This window comes from Thamnophis elegans, chromosome 2, assembly GCF_009769535.1.
Source record: "Thamnophis elegans isolate rThaEle1 chromosome 2, rThaEle1.pri, whole genome shotgun sequence".
Taxonomy (NCBI): domain Eukaryota; kingdom Metazoa; phylum Chordata; class Lepidosauria; order Squamata; family Colubridae; genus Thamnophis; species Thamnophis elegans.
In genome coordinates, this window is record NC_045542.1 from 156,617,589 (window position 1) to 156,632,876 (window position 15,288).

Genomic DNA, 15,288 nt, shown 5'->3' on the forward strand with positions numbered 1-15,288 from the left:
GCAAAAATCAATAGCATTTATACCAAAAGGGAGTATATGACTACTTTTGCAGAGGGGAGGGATGAATGAAAGATATTTTAGAACAGTGCTTGCCCTAAATGGAGGAAAGTAGAGAGAGAAAAAGGGCAGCCATAAATAAAATCAAGGATTGTTCAGTTCTTGAAGGAAGCGGTGCAGATTTGACCAGGAGCAACCACAGGTAGTCCTCAACTTAGGACTGGTTGCAACACCCCAAAGGATACTTACGACCTTCTTCCAAAGTTCCAACAGCCAAGTCTATCCCCACCTCTCCCCAATGATCACTTGACTGCATTTTAGATGCTTGGCAACCAGCCCACGTTTACAGTTCTTTGCACCATCCTGCAGTCACTTGACGAGTGACATTTCTTGCCAAAAACTGGCATTCATTTCAAGTTTTCGCCAGAAATGCCCCATCGGCAAACAATGGATTCACTTAACAACCATGAATCCGCTTCACAGTCATCATGGTTTGCTTAATGACTGCTACAAAAAAAAAATCGTAAAATCGCATCAGTCACACGATGGCCTGCTTCAGGACTGTCACAATTTATGACTGCAATGGGCAGGCTCCATTATGGCCATAAGTGGAGGATTATCTGTAAAAAGCAGGATTGGGGACCATTTTAACTAAAGGAAGGAGCTGAAGCAAGACACTTGGGGACAAACACGTGTTTGCAAATGGCAGCATTGTGGTGGGAAAATAACAAAGAAAACAGAGTGTTTATGTGTGAAGCATAAAAAGTAGGAATTAATTCAGAAGTGTTTCCGTTCAGCTGCTGGTTTGGGTACGATGGAAGTTCGTTGGATTAGATTATTTCATTAAAAAATATGGATAGAGTAAGTAAATATGGTAAAGCCCATAATTCCCAGGCAGCAGGGAATCATGGGAATCAGGCATTCCCGGAAAGGATCTGGCGAGCATCAAACAATGGACTGAAGAAGGGGAGGGAAAGGATGACCCAGTGAGCAGGATACCGAAGAACAATTAAGGTAAAAGATTTTATTTTAAAGGTTGAAGTGCAAAAATACAGGGCAAACTTTAAAACGGAAAGCGACTTTTCAGTCCCGAGGCTCCATTCAAAGCACAGACCGCAGAAGTACTTTAAACACGGGCGGTTGGGTGGTTCTTCTCCTTCTTCCTGGCAATTAGGCTGTTCATTTCTCCTCTCGTCTTTTAGATCCATCTCTGCTCACCTTCCGAGCAGGGCGGTGGGGAGAGGGAAGAAGAGGTCAACCAATGAAGCTCTTTGGAAATCCCAGGAAGAGGCCAGGCTGCGACTCGCAATCCATGGAATGTTGAGGACTGGTGTGTGTAAATTTGGTTGTCCCCCTCCTCCAAAGCAGTTGTGGGGTCGCTCCCCTGCAGCTCTGGGGCCCCCAAAAGGCGCCTCTTCATCCAGGACAGCTCGGGGAAGGGAACTAACCCAAACCCTGATCGATGCCACGGATCCGGCGAGCCAACTGGATGTCTCTTGGATGGAGGGTGACCCGTTTAGCATGGAGGGTGCACAGGTAGGCGTCTTCCATGAGATGCACCAAAAAGGCTTCAGCTGCCTTGGGAGGGAGAAACACAAGAGACAGAGAGACGTAAGAGACAGAGAGAGAAAGGAAGAGGGGAAGAGAGAGAGAGGGCACACACATACGGTTAATTTGGGGGCCACCACCGCCCCCTTCCTGGCAGGGTACCATTTGTGCCCTCTCTCAAGCTGGCAGAAAGCTCTCCTAGCTTTACCTTTGCTGCCTCCATTACCGATCCATGCCCTGCCCCTGTGATGTTCCTCCAAAATAACAGGCAGGGTCATACAAAGCCCTTGGCACCCAAATTGCCCTGGGCAGAGAATGGCCAGTTTCAGGTGGTTTGTGCTCAATGACAACTCGTAAAGTTGTCATGGTGAGGGAATGGGGGAAGGAGAGCATTCCACGAATACTTTCAGCTAGAGTCGGATCTCGGATGACTGCAGCAGGCTTGGGAGGGGTGCACCTCATTGGGGAATGTGATTTATGACACAGACCGAGGGGAGGGAAGGAACAGGGGCAAAGTTCGGCTATAATTCAAACAAAGCTCAAATCTGACTGCAAAATGGCCTTGCCTAATGGTGCTGCTAATAAATGACTAGTTTTGTACTGAAACTTGGCTTGATACTCATGAATCAATTAGAGTATTTTTAGGAAACCTGACACTCAAACGGGTACAAAATATGACATAGATCCAGGAGGAGGAGTTTTGGGCAGAAGGGTTTGGGGAAAGGGGGAGGAGTGGAAGAGAGAGAGGGAAGGAGAGCAGGAAGGAGAGGGGGGGGAGGAGGTTGTTGAGGAAAAAAAGAGAGGATAGAATGAGGATTTATATTAGATAAATATCTAAGATTGAACAGAGTGGAGTGGAGGCATGGCATGAATGGGAATGAGCACATCACAGCACAGCATAGCAGGCAGCTTAGTCCAAAGAAGCAATGGGGACTTGGCAAATGTCTCAGAAAGTTTGATCATTGCCTACACTGCACCTCCTTCTCCTTCTGTCTCTCAAGGACTTTCTCACAGGGAAAAGAATAAGAATGAAAGGTCGGGGGGGGGGGGAATGTCACCCATCGCTGTTCTTGAAATCAGCCTTCTTGTGACCCCACTCAGCCCTGCCCGAACTCTTACCTCCTGCAAGGCAAGCAGTGCCATAGACTGCCACAACATGTCAAGCCCTCGGGTATATTCCAGGCAGATCTCTCGTACCTGTGGAGGGGTGGAAAAGACACAGGGGAGTTGACAAGAAACCCTGGGGAGAGCTTCCTTTGTTCCAGGTTGCTGAGTAGCTTCGTTAAATTCTGTAGTCTGCTGAGAACTTATTCTCCACCACCCCCTCCGTAAATACAGGTGGTCCTTAACTTATGGCCACAAATGAGCCCCAAATTTATGCTGCTGAGTAATTTGTCAAGTGGGTTTTTGCCCCGTTTTACGACTTTTCTTGCCACATTGGTTAAGTGAATTACTGCAATTGTTAAAATTAGTGACACGGTTGGTTTCTGGGTTTCCCCATGAACGTTGCTCATTAGGTGGTCGCAAAAAGGGATCACGTGACCCCGGGACACTGCAACCGTCACGAATGTGAGTCAGTTGTCAAGCATCCGAATTTTGATCACGAGTATGGGGATGCTGCAACCGTCGTAAGTGTGAAAAACAGTCGCAAGTCACTTTTTTCAGTGCTGTTGCAACTTCGAATGGTCACTAAGCGAACTGTTGTTAAGTCGAGGACTAGCTGCATGAGTAGCAGTCCAGGCAGCTAACCTCTCAATGTATACTGCAAATTCCGTCCTCCCCAGCCAACGTGAGACTGTGTTGAGCTTTGATTCCTGGCAGAAGGAAATGGTTTGCCATTACCTTCCTCTGATTTTGTTTCTTTCTAATTTCTCACCCGAGTTTCCACGTTTAGGAATTCTCATATAGGCTTCAATTGGTCCAGAATGTGGCTGTGCGGGTTATCAGGGGGGCACCTAGGTGCTCCCATGTTGCACCCCTTTTAGGCGGCCTGAACTGGTTGCCGGTTGTCTTCCGGGTACGATTCAAGGTACTAATTAGGACCTTTAAAGCGATCCATGGCTTAGGCCCAGGATACCTGCGAGACCACCTACTGCCACCGGTAGCCTCCCACCGTCCAGTGTGATCCCACAGAGTTAGCCTCCTCAGGATGCCATTGGCCAGTGTCGGCTAGCGACCTCCAGGGGGAGCCCCTTCCCTCTAGAATGAGCTGCCCCCGGAGCTTCGTATAATCCCCGACGTGCCCTAAAAAGTAGGCTTTTCCAGCAAGCCAGCCTGGCCTGAACAAAACAAAATAAATTATTGATTATTGTTAATTTTAATCGAATTCTTTTTTAAAAAATGTTATTGTTAATCTTAATTGGGTTTGTTTTTTGGATATTCTATCTATTTTTTTTTTTTTTTTGTAATATGTGTTTTTTTTTAATGTTGTACGCCGCCCTGAAGAGCTGAGGTGGCGCAGTGGTTAGGGTGCAGTACTGCAGGCCACTTCAGCTGACTGTTATCTGCAGTTCAGCGGTTCAAATCTCACCGGCTCAAGGTTGACTCAGCCTTCCATCCTTCTGAGGTGGGTGAAATGAGGACTCAGACTGTGGGGGCAATATGCTGACTCTGTAAACCGCTTAGAGAGGGCTGAAAGCCCTATGAAGTGGTATATAAGTCTAACTGCTAACTGCTGAATCCTTGGGAGAAGGGCGGCATATAAATCCAATCCAATCCAACAATAAACATGATCTTTATTTTTCATCAGCCAAAGTTGGTAGGTGCTGCCATCTGCTGGGAGGCATTGGCACTTGTGTGGTTTTTAAACCAAAATGCAGGTAGTCCTCAACTTACAGCAGTTTCTGTTTCTTGGATTTATATGCTGCCCTTCTCCCAAAGGACTCAGGGTGGCGTACAACATTAAAAAAACACATATTACAAAAGTTAAAGAGGAAATTAAATAAAGTATCCAAAAAACAAACCCAGTTAATATTAATAAAATTTAAAAAATTTAGATTAAAATTAACAATTAAATTAATCATTTATTTTATTCTGTTCAGGCCAGGCCGGCTTGCTGGAAAAGCCCACTTTTTATTTAGTTCATTTAGTACCCGTTCAAAGTTATGACCATTTTCACGTTTATGACCTTTGCTGCATCCCCACACAATCAAAATTCAGATGTGTGTGTGAAGGCTTATATTCAGTGCATGCACAAATAACACGATAGGGCCTATTTTGGGGAAAACACGGTATATGTGTGTGTGTCCGAAGACATCTCCCTGGTCATGTGGCCGGCATGACTAAACACTGAAGGCGCATGGAACGCTGTTACCTTCCCACCAAAGTGGTCCCTATTTTTCTACTTGCATTTTTTACATGCTTTCAAACTGCTAGGTTGGCAGAAGCTGGGACAGGTAACAGCACACTCTGTTACATGGCACTAGGGATTCCAACCGCCGAACTGCTGAACTTTCTCATTAACAAGCTCAGTGTCTTAGTCACTGAGCCACTGCGTCCTATACACACACTCACACACATATCTATACACATATACACATGTACATACATACATACGTGTATATATTTGTGTGTGTGTACCAGTGGTGGGTTTCAATTTTTTTTAGAACCTCTTCTGTAGGTGTGGCCTGCTTTGTGGGAGTAGCTTGCCAGCCATGTGAGCAGGTGGGAGTGGCTTGATGGCCATGTGACTGGGAGGGAGTGGCTTGCCAGCCATTTGACCAGGTGGAAGTGGCTGATGGCCATGTGACTGGGTGGGAGTGGCTTGCCAGCCATGTGACTGGGTGGGCATGGCCAACTTGTAAAATGTGATGAAACTCACTTAACAACACTCTTGCTTAGCAACCAAAATGTTGGCTCAGAAACTCTGGCATTTGAAGCACGCAAGTCTTAAAGCTGTCAAATTACAAGACCCTTGCACCCCTAACCCTTTAGAAAAAAGAACCCCAGGGGTGTTCAAACTTGACAGCTTTATGACTTGTGGACTTCAACTCCCAGAATCCTCCTCTGGCTCTTTGTCTTGATGATATGCGGACAGGTGGGGGAGGGAGCTGGAACCAGTTCTAAAAGGCACTGTAGATTTGTGGAACCTCTTCTATAGAAGAGGTTAGAACTGGCAGTCCATCCAGTATGCCTAATGGAGAGTTAGAACTGGCTGGAACCCCCCCACACACTCAGTATGTATATTGGTGCTTTTATTTTAACTTTTTTCAAATAGCGTGATATCAAGAATGTAGAGATCAGGCAGAATGTAGAAGCCACAGAAAGAGAGAAGGGGCAAGCAAGTGACCTCCACAGGCACACACTGCTTCCGTCGTGACAGAAATGGAGCACCCCTTTCCGCTGCCCCCTCCCACCCATATATGGTGCTGAATGGGGCATCCTGGGACATCTGCACCGTGAATGGGACCGACAAACAGTGAATCTGACAATCTGTACCAGAGATGGGAAAAATGGGTGGCCTCTGAATCATTATGAAATTTTACAGGGTGTGTGTTAAAGGAGCCTATGGGTATCTTACAGAGAATCATGAAATGCATAATAACCTTCTGAAGGGTCCTTGGTGCTCTCTGAGCTTGGTGGTTTCCTTGCAGACATTCTGCAGGTAACATCACCAGTGCAAACAAAAATCTTAGATAAAAGTTTCATTTTGGACACTGTGGGAACTAAGGAGGCCACATGTAGAGGAAAACAAAATAAAACAAAATAGGGTGCACAATCAACTTACCAAACGAGAAAAGGGCGCCTTGGCAATAAGTAGATTAGTACTTTTTTGATACTTTCTGATCTCCAGCATGGCTCGCTGGCCAGGCCTGTATCTCCGCCTTCTCCGTGGAGCTGCTGATAGGACATAAAGGGGGTGGGGTGTTTAACAAAGAGAGGATGATCCCCCAAGAGGAAGAGAGGTTTCAGTTCAGTAGTTCCCAACTTTGATGGCTTGAAATTCTGGGAATTGAAGTCCGTGCGTTTTTAAAGTCGCCATGATGGAGAACAGCTGCCTTAGCAGCCCAAAATTGCCAGGTATTTATATGGATCAGCTTCCCCCTATGCCATCATAATCTCCAGGCAGTACAGGTAGTCCTTGCCTTATAACAGTTCATTTTGTGACCGTTCAAAGTTGCAACAGCTCTGAAAATAGGGACCCATTACAACAATTAATCCGTGGAACAACTTGCCTCCAGAAGTTGTGAATGCTCCAACAGTGGAAGTTTTTAAGAGATTGGATAATCAACCATGTGTCTGAAGTGGTGTAGGGTTTCCTGCCTAGGCAGGGGGTTGGACTAGAAGACTTCCAAGGTCCCTTCCAACTCTTGTTATTCTATTCTATTCTATTCCATTCCATTTCATTCCATTCTTCACTTACAACCTTTGTAGCAGCCTTCTGATCGTGTGATCAAAATTCAGAAGTTTGGCCAACTGGTTCATACTTATGACCCTTGCAGTATCCCTGAGTCATGTGATCCCCTTTTGCGAATTTCTGACAAGTAATTTCTGAAAATGGGTGTGGGAAGTTATCATCCAGCCCTCTCCCAGAAAAATGAAATATCCTAGGAAATATTGAAAAGGCAGAATATTTCTCTAGATATGAAAAAGAAACATGTTTTTAAAAGACAGAATAGTTGCCTGTAGCTTCCTGCCCATCCAGACAGGTGGGGGAAGGAGCTGGAACCAGTTCTGAGAAAAATAAGGTCACAATCATAGAAAAATAAGATCACAATCATCGCAATACCAGGTGATAGCAGGGTCGCTGAGAAAGAACATGAAAAAATTGCAAATGGGCCAAGCTAGTCCACTTTACATAATAAAGACTTCTCCACTGCAGCCCCAGGGGGGGATGGGAGTAAAGGCATGATAATGTTGGAACTTTACTCAACTGACCACAAGGCAACTGAGAACTCATCACAGCCTAGAGAGTAGCCCCTGCATGGCCCCATGGGAGTCTGACAAGCAATCAGAATACAGTTCTTACACAGGAACAGGAAACAGAGAGGTGGGACTAAACAGGGTATAAAAAGCCTAGCAAGCCCCTCCTTCAGCCCTTTTCTTCTTCTCCACCAACATTGAAGCATGTGATCACCTTTTCTGTTCAGGGATCAAGCCATGTGGTCCTGTCCAACAATAAACCATCTTTCCAAGCAGCCTCCATGTCTCCAGTGTCTTTTTCCCCACTTGGAGTTGAACCCAGAAGGACATTTCTTTCATCATGGGGAAGCCAGATTCACTTACAAACTGGGTTACTAGCCTCAATTGCAGCGATTCCCTTAACAATTAAGGCAAAAAAGGTGGCAAAATGGGGCAATAGTCACATAACAACTGTCTCGCTTAACAACAGACGTTTTGGGCTCAACCTCTATATCACTGCTCCTAAATTGAGGGATTCCGATAAAATCTCCAAAGCTTCAGAAGGGGTAATTTGCCCAGATTAGCTACAGCTGGAAAAAAAAATCCTCTTTCTTTCAACTGCAGGAAAACAGAGTTGGAAGGGACCTTGTAGCTCTTCTATTGCATACAACTTCCCCAGAATCACCAATAAGTTTACGTCTGAGCCCTTGTGTTTTGGGGAAGAGCCTGCGGTAGCGGTTAACCTTAATCCTAATTATCCTAGTTTATTTCGTTATCAAGAAATAGAATAAGAGTTGAAAAGGACCTTGGAGGTCTTCGAGCCCAACCCCCTGCTCAGGCAGGAACCCTAGACTAGTGATGGCTAATCACGTGCCCACACCCATAATACAATGCGTGCACCGCGACTGCCCACGTCCTGTTTTGGACTAGAAGGCCTCCCTGAAGCCTCCTGGGACCAAAAAAGGGCCACGGGGGGGGGGGGGTGTGTGCCACTCCCCCACATGCCTAAGCTGTTATAGGTGTTATGTCAGACTTGTATACAGTTTTATTCCTCTCTAGCATTCATCTCCATTGTTCAGTGATGCATTTCCTGCCTCTCTAGGATTTATCTCTGTCTGCTCCTGTGAGGCACTTCCTGTTCCTGTTGGATGTATACAGTTATAGTCTTGATGGCTTGTATAGTGTTTTGCAGAGACCTGAAAATCAGCTGGCTGTGCTTGGTGGAGCTCAGCTGGGCAGCGGCTCTCGTGCCAGCAGAGAGGCCTCTATGTGCCACATGGGTTCACCATCACGGCCCTATAGCATTTCAGACACATGATTGTCCAATCTCCTCTTAAAAAGTTCCATTGTTGGAGCATCCACAACATCTGGGAGCAAGTTGTTCCACTGATTGTTCTCACTGTCAGGAAATGTCTCCTTAGTTCTAGGTTTCTTCTCTCCTTGATTAGTTTCCCACCCATTGTTTCTTGTCATGCCTTCAGGTGTTTTGGAGTATAGGTTGTCCCCCGCTTCTTTGGGGCGGCCCCTGAGATATTGGAACACTCACTGCTATCGTCACCCCAGTTCTTCTTTTCATTAGGCTTTTTGTTCCAGTCAATGATCCAAATTTCGTACCTTCTCCTTGCGGTGGGGGTTGCCTCGGTCCAGGACGAGAGGGAGAGGGTTGCCCTCGGCGTGGCGATCGGCGGCGGTGCATCCCTAATCATTTGGACGGGTAGATTCCAACATTAGCATCTGTGCTTGCAAACATGGGTAGAAATGCTGAGACTCTTTCAAGTTTTTTTTTAATGATAAGGGGGATATTTCTGTTAATGATCACCCGCATGAGTTTGCTGAATACAGTTAGTAAACCTAATAGCTGAGTTGCAGGGATTAAAGGAGGGGGAGTTCAACAATTAAGGGGCTTGCATAAGCCCATCATGTGCTTACCGTCCCTGTCCTAATGTCCCCATTTATTCATATCCATGTCATGTAATCATAATTACGTTTATACTTATGTTATCTTATAGATGCTTGACAAATAGATAATAATAATAATAATAATAATAATAACACTGGTTGAGAAAAATAAGGTCACAATCATAGACATCGCAATACCAGGTGATAGCAGGGTCGCCGAGAAGGAACATGAAAAAATCGCAAAATACCAGGACTTAAAAATCGAAATTCAACGACTATGGCACAAACCAGCAGTGGTAATTCCAGTGGTAATTGGCACACTGGGTGCTATTCCAAAAGCACTGGAATTACATTTAAAACAGTTAAAAATTGACAAAATCACCATCAGTCAAATGCAAAAAGCTGCACTGCTTGGATCTGCACGCATATTACGAAAATACGTTACGACGTCCTAGGCCCCTGGGTGGGGCCCGACTAGTAACCAATGCCAAATCCGGCGAAACAACTGGCCGCTGTGATACAATTGTACAATAATAATAATAATAAAACTCCGCCATTGCCGGTCCCAAGCCCGGATGAGAAAGGAGGAAGGTTCAAAAAAATGAAATTAGGCTACCAAACAGCCAAAAAAGCTGAAAAAATTTCGCATTTACTATATATGGATGATTTGAAACTCTATGGAAAGTCAGAAATAGAAATCCAATCATTGACAAATACAGTCCGAATATTCAGCACCGATATTTCAATGCAGTTTGGCATGGAAAAATGCGCCACTGTATCCATAAAAAGGGGCAAAATCACTGCATCTGAGGGAATTGAAATGCCCAATGGCCAACTAATTAAATGCAAAGAAAATGAAGCCTACAAATACTTAGGCATTCTGCAGTTGGATAACATCAAGCATGGAGAAGTAAAAACTATTGTCAGACGAGAGTACACCAACAGAGTTAGGAAAATTTTGAAATCTAAATTGAATGGTGGAAATACAATCAAGGCCATAAATACCTGGGCAATACCAGTTATAAGATACACAGCTGGCATAGTTAACTGGACACAAACTGATTTGGACCTTTTGGACCAAAAAACCAGGAAACTAATGACAATGCACTACAGTTTACATCCACGTGGTGATACTGATAGACTCTACCTGCCCCGAAAATCAGGTGGCAGAGGATTATTACAAGTGAAGCAAACAGTTGAAGAAGAAAAACATGCACTGGCTGATTATTTAAAAGAAAGTCAAGAACATCTATTAATCGAAGTAAAGAACAAAAATCTACTGAAGGCCCAACAGACAAAACAAGAATACAGAAAAGATGTGATAAAATCAAGAATGGAGAGTTGGCAGAACAAAGCACTGCATGGTCAATTTCTGGAAAAAATAAAAGATAAAGTGGACAGGGAACAAACTTGGTTATGGTTAAAAACAGGTACATTAAAGAAAGAAACAGAGTCACTAATCCTGGCTGCGCAAGAACAAGCTATCCGCACAAATGCCATTAAGGCCAAAATCTAAAAATCCTCTGATGATGCCAAATGCAGACTTTGCAAAGAAGCTGACGAAACTGTTGATCACATTCTCAGCTGCTGTAAAAAAATCGCGCAGACTGATTATAAATTGCGGCACAATTCAGTAGCACAAATGATCCATTGGAATTTGTGCAAAAATTATAATATTAAAACAGCAACAAACTGGTGGGAACATCAGCCTGAAAAAGTCACAGAAAATCAGATGGTCAAGATCTTGTGGGATTTCCGTATACAAACCAACAAAATACTGGCGCATAATACACCAGACATCACACTGGTTGAGAAAAATAAGGTCACAATCATAGACATCGCAATACCAGGTGATAGCAGGGTCGCCGAGAAGGAACATGAAAAAATCGCAAGATACCAGGACTTAAAAATCGAAATTCAACGACTATGGCACAAACCAGCAGTGATAATTCCAGTGGTAATTGGCACACTGGGTGCTATTCCAAAAGCACTGGAATTACATTTAAAACAGTTAAAAATTGACAAAATCACCATCAGTCAAATGCAAAAAGCCGCATTGCTTGGATCTGCACGCATATTACGTTACGACGTCCTAGGCCCCTGGGTGGGGCCCGACTAGTAACCAATGCCAAATCCGGCGAAACAACTGGCCGCTGTGATACAATTGTATAATAATAATAATAATAATAATAATAATAATAATAATAATAATAATAAGAAGAAGAAGAAGAAGAAGAAGAAGAAGAAGAAGAAGAAGAAGAAGAAGAAGAAGAAGAAGAAGAAGAACAACAACAACAACAACAACAACAACAAAAGCTGTCTCCAGTCCTAAAGGTCCCAGGAAAGAAACAGTTACGTGCAATTCATTAATCGATGCAATTAATTTGTTCATACCTAAAAGCCGGGTAGCAAATGCCGACACAGCCAAACCGCTGCCTGAGCCCCAAAGTGGATTTTTGTTTCTACGGGAGCGATCCTAATTCAGACCTCAGCTAGCCAAGGATGCTAAATAGATTTCGGCCAGGGATCCGCTACCATTCCCGCAAATACTTCAGAAACTTGGGGGTTTTTAACTGTGACGTCACCACCGATGGGAGCAATCCCGTGCCTCTCGTGACGTCACAATGGCACGGATTCCTGGCGGTGACATCACAATGCTCGGAAATTCTCACCTGGGGCGGGGGCGGGAGTGGGGAAGGGCAGCGGCAGCGGCAGCGGGTCCCCGAACGAGCCCCTTTCTTGTTCCCGTCCGCTACATTCAACCTTCGCGCCACGCTTTCCGAGCCCCGCCCCTCGCTAGAGAGCCAATCCGCTCTTTTAGAAAAGGCGTTCGAATCTTCACCGGGGAAGGAGGCGGGCCACTGCTGACCGAATCTCCCAATGAAGAGGCGGGGCTGGGACACCTGGGCGGGGCCGAGACCTGGGCGGGGGAAAGGGATGAGAGCCTCCTTCCGGGAGGTCGATTGATTGACGCTTGGCGCAAGAGGGACTCTTGGCCAATAGACGAGCCAGAATATCTTCTACTCCCCGCCCCGCTGACGCGACCCATCGAATCCATCGTTTTCAATTGGGGCGTTTGAATGTCGCTGTTATCCAATCAGACGGAGAGAAGGAGAAAAACGCACCGTTGATATTCGTGGATGCACGAGCAGTCGGTTGGTCATTTCTCAAGTTGGCGTCTTCCAAGCGCCGTCTAATCAGTGGCTGCGGATAAGGGGCGCTGTAGTCTTAACACAGGGATCCCCCAACCTCTGGGCCGAGGCCCAGTACCGGGCCCGAGGCCTCACAAGGAATAGTTTCCTTTTGAAATGAATACCCCTGGAGATCAGAACTGGCTGCCCAGAGGTGGATAACTTCGCCCTGAACCTTTAGAGGCAGCGATGACCATGAAATAATTTAGCTATTTGGGATTGTTCTCATAGGTGAAGATAAAACGGAGAAAAGTCCTTTAGGGTAGTTTTTGACTTGGGGCTACAATTGAACCCCCAAAAATTATGTTGCTAAATGAAAAATGTTTTCCCTTGTTTTACGATTTTTGTTGCCGCAGTTGTTAAGTGAATCACTGCAGTTAAATTTGGCCACATGATTTAAGTGAATCACTTAAACACACTTTGCGGTGTCAGAAAAAAATGGATCTTGTGACCTGGAGATACTGCAACCATCCTAAAGGTAAATAAGCTATCAAGCATCTGACTGATTAAATCAGGTCACCATGGGGATGCTGCAACGGTTGTAAGTCTGAAAAATGGTCATAAATCATTTTCAGTGCCGTTGTAACTTTGAACAGTCACTAAGCGAAACAAGTTTAAGTCAAGGACTACCTGTAAAAGGAAACAAAACCTGCACCTCGTGCCTGGTGTTCGTTGGCTTCGGCACCTGGCTCAGATCCGAATCGGGGACAACACTTGCTTAGTGTTTCTCAACCTTAGCAAGGGTTATAATGTGTGGACTTCAAACACCAAAATTTTCCACCCACCTATGCTGGATTCCAGGAGCTGAAGTCAGAATCAGAATGGAGCTGGAAGGGACCTTGGAGGTCTTCTAGTCCAACCCCCTGCTCAAGCAGGAGACCCCATACCATTTCAGACAAGTGACTGTTCAGTCTTCATTCTTAAAAACCTCCAGTGATGAATCAGAATCAGAATACAGCTGGAAGGCACCTTGGAGGTCATCTAGTCCAGTCCCCTGCTCAAGCAGGAGATCCTATACCAGTGACAGCTAACCTTTTTGGCACCAAGTGCCGAAACGGGAGTGCGTGTGATCCTTTTCGGCACCGAGTGCCGAAGCGCTTGTGTGCACGAACCAGAAAAGCAGACGATCTTCCCGTTTCTGGTGTGCTTGCACGCATGAACACCAGCTGTCCAGTTGTGCATGTGTTGGTTCTGCCTACCCTTTCGGGGATCCTTTATCTCATCTCACATGAAAGTTTCTGTTTTGATCTTTTTCAATTCTTTGGGTTCGGGGTAATAAGGACTGAAGATGATTTTTTTGAATGTAACATCACTGATATAAATGTATGACAATAAAATAATTATACTATGTAACAAAACAGCTCTGGATGTGCAAAATAATACAGGTAGTCCTAGGCTTACAACAGTTCATTTAATGACCATTACAAAGGCACTTTAAAAAGCATGACCATTTTGCACAGTTACAATCTTTCTAGCATCCCCACGATTGTGTAAGGAAGTAGAGTCACAGCTCCCTTGCTTATTTTATCAGGTACTAGCCATGCTTCGCAACAAAACTATGTGATTGGGCTATTCACAAAAGGTTTCCTCCTGTTATGCACCTTGCCATACATCTCGAAAACGGCCAGAGAGTTTATTTTACCGAGGACAACGTTGTTGAAAGGATCAATAACCCTCCAAAAACAACACTTTGGGGCTTTTTTGAGCTGTGCAAAATTGATGCTTTCGCAAGGACCCTTTTATATTGCGAACTTCCAACTTACTATATATATGGAAAGGCAACCAGTTCTGCAGGAGGAAAAATATAGAGGCCTGAAACACATAAGGGAATATCGCTCCCACCGCCTCGAGTCCGGAAGCAGTTCCATAGGTGGAAGGCGTAGTCATTTTGGTGAGGTACCCAAGTTTACTACTGTAAGGAGCCCCAGACAGCTCATGAGTGACTGCCAGTTTGAACTGAGGTAATGGAATGTGAGACTTCTTTTCAGGTGGGGAGGGGGAATAGAACTCCTTAGCATTCAAGCCTGTTAATTACTGTATAAGAAACACTAATGATCTGATGGTCCTTTTGAAAAATCCTTTCTTAGCGAGCACCTAGACCCCAAGAGGAACTTTCATGCCAAATTTCAAGTTTGCAGGCTTTATGATTACAGGTCAAGGGCCCAAAGTTACAATCAAGGTGATTGCAGGAGGGAGTGACAACCATCATCTCAAATCTGGGTCATAGGTACCCCTAGGGAGGTTCATCATAACAGACGATTGGTAAGCGACCGGTCCTAAGTCCAGCACTGCCTGTAGTAAATTTGGAACTGACACAAAGTTGGAACCAATCAGGTTCCTTGCGATGATTTAGAGATGAAGAAAGTTAGCATCTACCCCTCTCCTAGAAGAATGAAATATTTTGAGAAATATTAAAAAGGCAGAATATTATATTTCCCTGGATGAGACATGGGGAAACATGTTTTTTTAAGCAACCCCCACTTTCTTAATAGCCCCAGCAGATATTTTGTGCCCATTAGGAAAGACTGTATCTACAAAACAAAAGACCTTCAGCTCCAGGATGATAGAATTATCCTTCAGGGCAAAGCCATTCAGCCACAATAGGAATTGCCCAACAAGCCCCTTCATTGCATCAGCCAAACTTCAACCAAGCTTACCTCAGACAAATTCCTAGGATTTATACATGGCCCCATGGGAGTCTGACATCAGCCAATAGAATACATGTTCTTGCCCAGGAACTGGAAGTTCAAGTGCAAAGCCCAAGAAAAGGTATAAATACACCCTCCCCTCAATCTCCATGTGGTCAGCTGCC

At 44.8% G+C, this 15,288-nt stretch overlaps 1 protein-coding gene across 3 annotated transcripts; it reads right to left on the reverse strand.

The window, feature by feature from the left end:
* Positions 1 to 1,037: 1,037 nt before the first annotated feature.
* CENPA (centromere protein A) lies at positions 1,038 to 12,109 on the reverse strand. 3 transcript variants are annotated; one of them, XM_032212018.1, is made up of 5 exons: positions 11,680 to 12,109; positions 9,001 to 9,120; positions 6,272 to 6,381; positions 2,665 to 2,742; positions 1,038 to 1,575 (listed from the first exon to the last, which is right to left on the reverse strand). In XM_032212018.1, the coding sequence occupies exons 2-5, from the start codon at positions 9,080 to 9,082 to the stop codon at positions 1,441 to 1,443; spliced, it is 405 nt and encodes a 134-aa protein (XP_032067909.1). In that variant the 5' UTR covers positions 9,083 to 9,120; positions 11,680 to 12,109; the 3' UTR covers positions 1,038 to 1,440. The 3 variants fall into 3 exon arrangements, with proteins under 3 accessions (XP_032067909.1, XP_032067908.1, XP_032067907.1); XM_032212017.1 differs by having other exon boundaries at positions 6,272 to 6,384; positions 9,001 to 9,084; positions 11,680 to 12,108; XM_032212016.1 differs by having other exon boundaries at positions 6,272 to 6,384; positions 11,680 to 12,108.
* Between the last annotated feature and the right edge of the window lie 3,179 nt (positions 12,110 to 15,288).